The 8,681-nt window shown below is 54.9% G+C and overlaps 1 protein-coding gene across 4 annotated transcripts in view; it reads right to left on the bottom strand.

The window, feature by feature from the left end:
- Positions 1 to 3,154: 3,154 nt before the first annotated feature.
- ST3GAL1 (ST3 beta-galactoside alpha-2,3-sialyltransferase 1) overlaps positions 3,155 to 8,681 on the bottom strand; it is a 92,096-nt gene continuing 86,569 nt past the window's right edge. For all 4 annotated transcript variants that reach the window (XM_012785454.3, XM_012785453.3, XM_012785452.3 and 1 more), the window contains one exon: positions 3,155 to 7,811. In XM_012785454.3, coding sequence (XP_012640908.1) covers positions 7,638 to 7,811 — 174 coding nt within the window. In that variant the 3' untranslated portion in view covers positions 3,155 to 7,637. The remainder of the gene's footprint in view (positions 7,812 to 8,681) is intronic.

Raw genomic sequence — 8,681 nt, 5'->3', positions numbered from 1 at the left:
TCGCAGCAGACTTTGCAGATTGGTGAGCGTGTTTTTACCCAACGTGCACACTTGTACCCCACGGCCTTGGGTCTCCTTGGAGCTCCCGTACAGAGCCCACCCTCCAGCCCCTGGCTGCTGGCTGCTCACTCGCTGCTTCTCCCCGTGTCCCTGCACCCCTTGGAGCTGCCCCAGCTTGGAGACCTTGCTCAGATGGTGGTGCCCGGGCTGCCCTGCCTTCCAGCCCCCAGCGGTTTCTGTGAGGACGGTGTCCTGCCACCCGCAGGACTCCACTCAGTGGGCCTGAGTCTCCCGCCTTTCCTACCCGGCTACCCAGCTCCCATGGGTACTTGCTCCCTGCAGCCTGCCCCTTCCCGGGCTGTCCCAGCACGCCCTCTGGAGGCCAGCAGCGCACCTCCGTCCCTGCACCTCACACAGCCGGGCCCTCTGCATGCATCCTCTCCAACCTCATCTGGGCCTGCGCCCTGTCACCAGCTGCCTCTGTCCTCACAGTCAGATTGCTCCAATTACCCATGGGAAGACTGTCCCCAGTTGTTCCCTGGTTGCTCCCTCCTCCTTCCCACCTGCAGGTTACCCCCACCCCTCCCCACCCCGGCCCATGGGGAAATTGAAGCTGTCAGATAGCAACAATCTCACCCTCCTGCTACCAAAGCTACCTGCCCCTGTGTCCCCAACTGGCCCTACACTATCCCCTTGTGGGGGAGGTGGGGGTCCTTCTTGCCTCTTTCCCCTTTGGGACCCTCCTCCTCCTCTCTCCCTAGCATCCCATGCCTTCTTCTCTCCACCAGCTTCTGGCAGCCGCGGAGCCTGCTCTAGTCTCCTTCATTAATCTCCCTCAAACATAAGACAAATGCTCCCCTGTAACCCCATCCCCCCAATCTCGGCCCTTTCTTCCTCCCTGTCACAGCCCCTGGAGGAGCCCCTCCCTCTCCACATGCTGGTCTCAGGGACTCCAGCGATCCCAGCCTAGTTTTCACCCCATCCCCCACCAAGCCCACTCTCCGCTCCCACCCAGGCCATGTCTCAGATGGTGTCTGTCCCTTAGTAAGGAGTAGGCTTCTGAGTACACACACACTCACACACACACACACACACACACACACACACACACACACACACACACTCACACACACACACACACACACACACAATTTATTTTTGTGATGTGAAGACCGTTAGTGAATCCTGCTGTGAACAAGCCAACCACCAAAGACATCCAAAGGACAAACAGGGCGGCCCCCTTGGAGCCACCCGGCCCCTGCTAGGTGACACTGCCATCAGGCAGAGTGGCCACATTGCAGAGCTGCTCGCTCACACTCAGGGGGCAAAGAAACATCTGAGTCTCATCCCTAAACGCCAGGGAAAGTCAACAATGGAGAAGAAAGGAAGAGAAAATGAGGGCCTACGTGGAAAACACTGACAATGGCTGAGTCTACAGAACGGCTGAGGAGTCACTCCACTCGCCGTCCATCCCCGAGCGCATTTAAACATCCTTCAGAAGAGAGAAGGAAACTATTATAGGTAGCTCCTACTCAGGAACTGCTTTTTAGTCTATCTTCTCTTTACTGCTGATTAGGCACGTGTGGGGGGCGGCCCAAGGGGTGTTCCTTGGACTTCCCTAGGGTCCCAGGACCAAACCCCCAGTGTCTGCTTTGCGGAGGGGTGCAGGTGGGGTGCAGAGCAGGTGGGCCTTGGCTTTGGCCCCTGGATCCAGGCAGGTGTCTGCGTGTCATGAATGCCTTTAGATTCTCAGGGCTCTCTGAGGAGGGACCTTGCAGGGGCTCCAGCCTGAGATGGGGAGACAAACAGGGACAGGGTGGCTCCAGGGTGACCTGGAGCTCCAGGAGCTGTCCCTAGGGGCAGCTTGTGGTGTGGTGCCACCTCGTGGCCACCTGTCCACATTGCATCTGGAATGTGAGACCAAAGAGAACAGAATTTGTGGGCGCTAGTCTACTATAGAATGGAGCCCAGAGCGTGTTGACAACAGATGAGAGCAGGGTCATCTTAGGGACATGATGGGGCAAGGAGAAAGGGAACTGTGGAGTTGAAGAAACCTCCCGGAGGAGGGACAGAGGCAACATGAAGGCCCAGGCAGTGGGGCAGGAGGCCGGACAGAGGTGGCCGGAAGGGGGGACCCTGGGTTCCCCACTGGAGCCTCATTGTTCATTTCAGTTTTGCCAAGAGCACCTCTGCTCACGTGTTTGATTTAATAATAGCTAACACGTGTTGGAGGCTTACTGTAAGCCAGGCTCTTTCGTAAGCCCTTTGCATGTTAACTCATTTAGTCCTTGACGTGTTTATACGCAGGCATTATGTCACCCCAGCCTTATCCATAAGGAGATAAGACACAGGGACATTAAGTAACTTGCTTAAACTCACACAGCTAATGAGCAGGGTCCCAGCAGCCGGACTCCAGGGCACCTGTGTGACTCTGCACCATCCCACCTCAGAGGCTGCTTGTGGAGGGTCACAGAGACAAACGTCTCGGATGAACTCAGGGCTGAAAGCAGCAGAGCAGACAGGACGCCCAGATCTGGAGAGTGGAGCCCGGCTCAGTTTCCTGCACCTCTGTCCTCATGCATATCAGCCTGCTGGGCTGCTGTGAGAATTCAAGATCACGGCCAGGGAGGTGTTGTACAGACTGTAAAGTGCTGTATACATCGGGAGTGTATCATCACTACTTACACTACTTACACACATCACTACTTACACTACTTACACAATTTTACACTATAGAGTCCCAATAGTGGGTTCTGGGATCCCTTATGAAAAACAAAACAAAATAAAACCCCAACTGGAAATCAGTTTTGGACCAACTTTGGACCAGACTTGTGTCTACCCCTGGGTGCGCCCTGCTCTGTTGGGGCAGGACAGACACCGGCCCACCAAGGTCCAGAGGTTAGGTGACTCGCCAGTCACCCAGCAGGGAAGAGCACAGCTGGGTTTGAGAAGAGGCCTCTCCAAGGCCTGACGACCTAAGGCTCGTCTCTGTCTCCTGAACCTCTGGGCACTGGTATGGGGGCGCCAGCCAGGGGGCCCTCTGGAGATGAAGCGTGGAGCCATTTCAGGATGGCAAACATCTCTTGAATGGAAGCGGCAAGAGAGAGGCAGCACCAACGCCCGGCCGGTGTGTAGAAAACAACACGCCCACCCAAACGATAAAATAGCTCTTTTTTAATTCACTTTGATTCAGGTCATTGGAAATATTCAACAATAAATAAAACAGAGCAGGGGCTGAGGAAAGTAGACTCTTGCTACCGTCGTCCGGATGCACTCAGATCAGTGCTCGGCTGCGGAACGGAGAGAGGCGAGTGGGAACAGAAAGCAAATTTCAAAACACCAACAACCAAACACACAAGTCTGCAAGGAGGAAAAAGTGCTCAAGAAACTTTGGCTTTGAAGGGAATTCGGTGAAGTACTAAAGCGATTGTGCAGGAGAACAGGAATGAACCTGCCACCACCCTGACGGGGAGGGGTCCCTGATGCAGGCTGGGGTTAAAGCTGATGTCCCAGCTCAGGACTGGCCACAATGCAGTGTTAGGATAGAAGCTGGGCGATGGTGCTGGGCAGTGCAGATATCTGGCGGGAAAAACGGGAGGTGTGGAGCAGGCTGGCCGCCAGTAGGAAATTCAGTGCTCTTTTGGTAAGAAAGTTAAGAGTTGCTAATTCCCTGGCCCTGACACGCTGTGAGATGCTTGGCCTGACTCTGGTTTTCCTCCTCCCTCTCCTATTCTCTGCACAGTGTCAGGCGGCACCCAGGGGTGCAAGAGCTGGTGCTTTCATGCAAACAAGAAGAGGAAAGTGGACTCTATCTCAGAACTGTCTGGCCCAGCCCACAGGACAGGATGAGGCTGGTGGCACGTGGCCAGATGTGTGGCAACCCAGATGTCCACCACGAGCACAGCGATGTCCCTGAGCTCTTCAGAGGGCGAGGACGGTTGCTGGTTCCTGATGGCACATGGCAGGCGTCCAGACATCTTTAGCTGGACACTGGCCACCCAGGGCTTGGGCTTCCCTGCAGGAAGTACTTTTGATTATAACCAGGTGAGGGAGAGTGGGTTTTCTGGGTTTCCACCTTGCTTGTTGTCAGGCTAGCTTGAAGAGGACAGTGAAACAAATAACCCAGCTCTCCTGCAGCAAACCGTGTGGGCTGGGATTCGTGGGAAAAGCCAGGTACAAGAAAATAAAACAAAAAATAAGGAGACCAGACGAGATGGAGACGGCAGTTGAGACCTGAGTGATTCTGGCACGGAAGGGATGGAGGCGTGATGGAATCTGCCTCAGCTGTGATTCCCCGCCAGGTAGGCTTGGCCTCTCGCGCCCCCTTCTGGCCACAGCAGAGACTGAGATTCCATAAAAGAACCACCAAGATCTTAACTGCCTTCTCCACCTTGTCTGGTTTCCCTGTTTTATGAACTCAGTTCTCCTCCCCAATTCCTCCGTGAAGCCAGAGGTTACAAACCTTCCTTCCTGTCTCCTGTAACAGTTGAGAGAGGGCAGGGGAGGGGCATGTGGTTCCAACTCTAGAGAATCCACCTCCTGGCTTGCTGCTGGGGGACCCCGGAGGCTGGGAGGTTGCTGAGATCTCACGGGCCAGCCTCAGGCTCAGCGCTGTGTGCTACAGGTGGGGATCCCTCTGCTCCCTGCCTAGAGCCCAGGGCTGGTCTCCAATGGGCTCTCTGCCTGCAGAGTGGACAGAGCCCTGGGCTGGGATTCAGGGGCCGGAGGGAGCACCTTCCATGGCCTGCCCAGCATGGGTCCTTCTTGGTCTCCTGCTGACAGCACAACCAGTGCCCCTTGGGAAACACACTAGTCTGGCTCTCAGCAACCTTCACCCCAAGGATGGGCTCCAAATGGCTTGCATCAATTGGTGCATTTAATTCTGGCCACAACGACTGGCTTTTATTAGGGTAAGTACCCACTGCTAAGCCAGGGAGACACAAGAGGCTATGCTGGGCTATGGGAAAGAGAAATGCCATCTCCTCTGCTGCTGGGTATGGCATGAGAAGGCAAAGATGAGAGCTCGCCCACCAGAGTCGCCTGAGGCTGGAGCTCAGTGCTGAGAGAGCAGAGAGTCAGACACCTACATGATGGTTGCACTTTTTCAAGATGCTGGATGGAGCCTTGCTGGGAAAGCCCAACTCTGGACAATTTAAACTAGTAACCAAATTGGAACCAGTAACACCCTACTTTTGCTCAAACCCTGACTGATTACTACTTGCAATAGTAATCAGTAAACTCTGATTACTATTGCAAGTCACTTCCCTACTCTGGGCCATACTTTTCTCAGTGTAGAATGAGAGAGCTAACGGTAGGCTGGAAAGTATCCCACAGCCTAAACATCCTAGTGGGAGGAAGGAGAGCAGACCCAGCCCAGGCAGCCGCCCAGGCAGCAGCCAGCTCAGGCAGGGACACGTCTTCACTTTGGGGGACCTGTTCCTCATCAGTAAAACCCAAAGCAGATGGCTCTACTGAACACGTATCCCCAAACAGACTCAGCTTCTGGGAGAAGGGGAAGAGCTCCAGAGTCAACATGGCCCTCGGTATCGGCGCCCATGTGACTCGTTTGTCCCAGAACTAATCCGCCACCCACCAGGGCTGTGAGCCTCAGAGGGGTATGACTTCAGAGTGGTGACTTGCAGTGACAAGCCAGTCTGAACCAGTCAAGGAAGTATTCGGTTTGGGAGGCTTTTAAAAGCTGAAACAGGTTTGTTTAACACTTCCTGGATTCTGAATATGTGAGAAGGTAATAAAAGCTATGGAAACTTTCCCCAGAAACGTGCTTATATGCACAGAATTCAGGAGAAAAAACAAACAAACAAAACTTGGCATGCACTTTTGGGGGGCTCTTTTGAGTGGCCTGAAGCCATCTGTAACCTCTGACTGAGGCCCCTGAGCCCCCATAATTCCTCCCACCCAGAGTGCAGAGGGGGATTCTGAACCGGGGGGAGTGGGTCCCATGGTTTCTGAGATTGCATCCTAAAAGGTCACACCACCCTAAAGCATCAGTGGCCTTTTAGGAAATGTTTGCAATAGGAAAAGTGGTTTTTCTGACGAAGCCTCAGAGCTACAGCCAACAATCGTTGTCCTCCTCTGCCTGCTCCACTCCCCACCCAGCCACAATGAGGTTTCACTGAGTTTTGGACACTCCCAGTCTGAGAATGACACCAAATCCACAATGAGGAGGAAGGAAGCTGAGCTGACACGGGAGGGTGGTGCAGGCACTCCACAAGCCACCAAGGACTGACACCACAGCTCTGCCCAACTGCCAGCCCCAGGTCTAGACACCCCCAACACCCCAAGTCCGAGAATTCCTACAAGCTTCCCTTTCAGCACCCCTCCCCCTGCCTCTGGGTTAGACAATAGCAAGCTTAATCAAAACCCCAAGGCCAGCAACAGAGCCTGGGTATACACAATGTCAGTTGAATTAAAAAGAAAATAAATCAATAAATAATCAGGAAGGCGGAGGAGAAAGAGAGTAGCCAGAGAATGAGAAGATGAGGTAAGTGCAGCCACCATTCTTGGAGGCCCCCACCCAGACCCCCATACACCCCAGAGGTGGTCAGCAGGGACGTGGCCCAGAGCTCAGGCCCTTGGGGAAAATGCTGTTGGAAGCCCCCCGTGTGGCCTTGGAGGTTACAGGCACCAAATCCAACAGTCTAAGAAAATAAGAGTGCATTCCCCAGCTGATGTGGCCCTGGGTGGCTTTGAGTGTCATCAGAGCTTTATGGTGTCTCATAAAGACAGTGGGTGCTGTCTCAGGAATCTAGAAAAGACGTTCGCAGTTCTGGAGCAAGTGGGGGCATTGGTGGGGGCCCCCTTTCCCGAGTAGGAGCTTTTGCCTCATTTCAGCCGATGCATGCATTTCTTCCCCAAACACAAAGGCACATGGAAGTAGGCAGAGCTGCTCTTGGCCACGAGTATAACCACGGAGGTTGATTGCTCAAGGGAACATCTGCTTGGGAAGAGGCATCTGCAGGAGGGAGAAACATGCTGCCAAGTTTCCATGAAGGTCTTGGGGGTGGGAAGTCTCTCCTGGCCATGATAAATGGACTCTGGGAAGAAAGGGATGACAGGGTTATCACACCAAGCGAGAGGCCAGGCTTCGTGCAAAGAAGGGCGGCACTGTGCCCCCCCCAGCACCTGTGTGGCCCAGCGTGGCTCTGTCCTGGAGGTAATCATCACTCAGAAACATCCCAGCGAGCATCAGAGCTGGAGAGTCAGCTCTGGACCCCTGGGCAGCAGCAAGTCTCTCTCCCCATCTTTCCTGAGAAGCCTCCTGTCGATCATAATACGGGAGTCTTCAGATTCGCCCCCCAACCCCACCCCAGAAGCCAAAACGATTTTAGTGTTTGGAGACTGAAGCTTCCCCAGAGTCTCCCCAGCGCTGGGACAGCAGTGGGAGGAAAGTCTCCCTGCCCAACACAGGCTCTGAAACTTGCTCTGCAGTCTTGGTGGAGTTCGGCGACCTTGCTGAGTGGAGGCTGCCAGAGGCTGGGGTGTAAGAGGCGGCAGGAAGCACCTGGGCACACCCCTGAGGCTGGCCCTCGAAGCTCCTGGACGGGACGGCTCCGGCGAGATGCTGGAGCTGGGATCCAGAGGCGTGGTGGCGCATCCATCCTAAACCCTTCGCGGCATCATCTCCCCTTGAAGATCCGGATTTTGTTGATGGATGCCAAGGTGGCCGTCACGTTGGACTCAAAGTCTGCATCATGTACCCCTGTCTTGCGAAAAGCCCCTGCCGATGGGTTGTTCTCCCAGTAGTGGTGCCAGTTCCCTTTGCTGTCTGCCCCGAAGCCATACAGGTCCACCTGTGGGGGCAAAGCAGAGGTGAGAACCAGACATAGGGCCGCAGGCGGCACCTCCAGGAAAGGGAGCCTGCGGCACTCCTGGAATCCCACGCAACAGTAAACGCCACATCTAAGGACACAGGAAATCCCTTCTCTAGGTCCTTGGAACTCTTGGTGGCCTGGTGAAGCAAAAGCGAATTAAGTGAAACTCAAGCCCAATGCCAGGAGGCACCCTGGAGGTTAGGGTATGTGGGTGGTCCTCAGGAGGCCGGGCCTCACCTCTGCGGCAAGTGGCAAGTGCAACCTGTTTTCCAAGGCTGGAGGAGCCACAGAAGGCAGGCGTGGGAAGGAGGGAGTGGAGTGGAGTGGAGATCAGGGCTTTGCAGCCAAGCAAACTGCCCAACCCCAGCTCTGCCACTTGCACAGTGCCCTGGGCACGTCACATCACTTCTCTGAGCCTCACTTCCCTCATCTGGAAAATAGGACCAAGAATCACAATGACAACAAGGCAGCTTGTTTGTAGGTGGGGACCCTCTCTGCCCTGAGGCCAGCAGCCATCTGGTCCAGGGGCCCTCACTGGCCACTGGGCAGGGGCCTTTCGCACCTGTGACAAGCAGCGACTGAGCGCTTATTCTGTGCCAGGCACTTTGCTGGACGAATCAAAGTCCAGGCAGACCTTCCTTGGGTGCCACCTGGCAGGTGCTGAGGAAATGAGGGACACACAAGTCAGATCTCAGCCTTGGAGCTTACAGTTTATAGCAGTCATCAGCTGAGCGGTCGTTGTAGGTGCAAGGGCTAAATTAAGGGCCCCCTCAGCACAGATGAGGTAGGGGCTGGTGCCCTGAGAGGAAGATCTTCCCAGGAGGTGACAATGTGGTTGGGTCTTGGAAA

The sequence above is a fragment of the Microcebus murinus genome, chromosome 7 (assembly GCF_040939455.1).
Source record: "Microcebus murinus isolate Inina chromosome 7, M.murinus_Inina_mat1.0, whole genome shotgun sequence".
Classification (NCBI taxonomy): domain Eukaryota; kingdom Metazoa; phylum Chordata; class Mammalia; order Primates; family Cheirogaleidae; genus Microcebus; species Microcebus murinus.
Note: the sequence above shows the minus strand (reverse complement) of the source record. Positions and strands in the feature narration are given on the sequence as shown.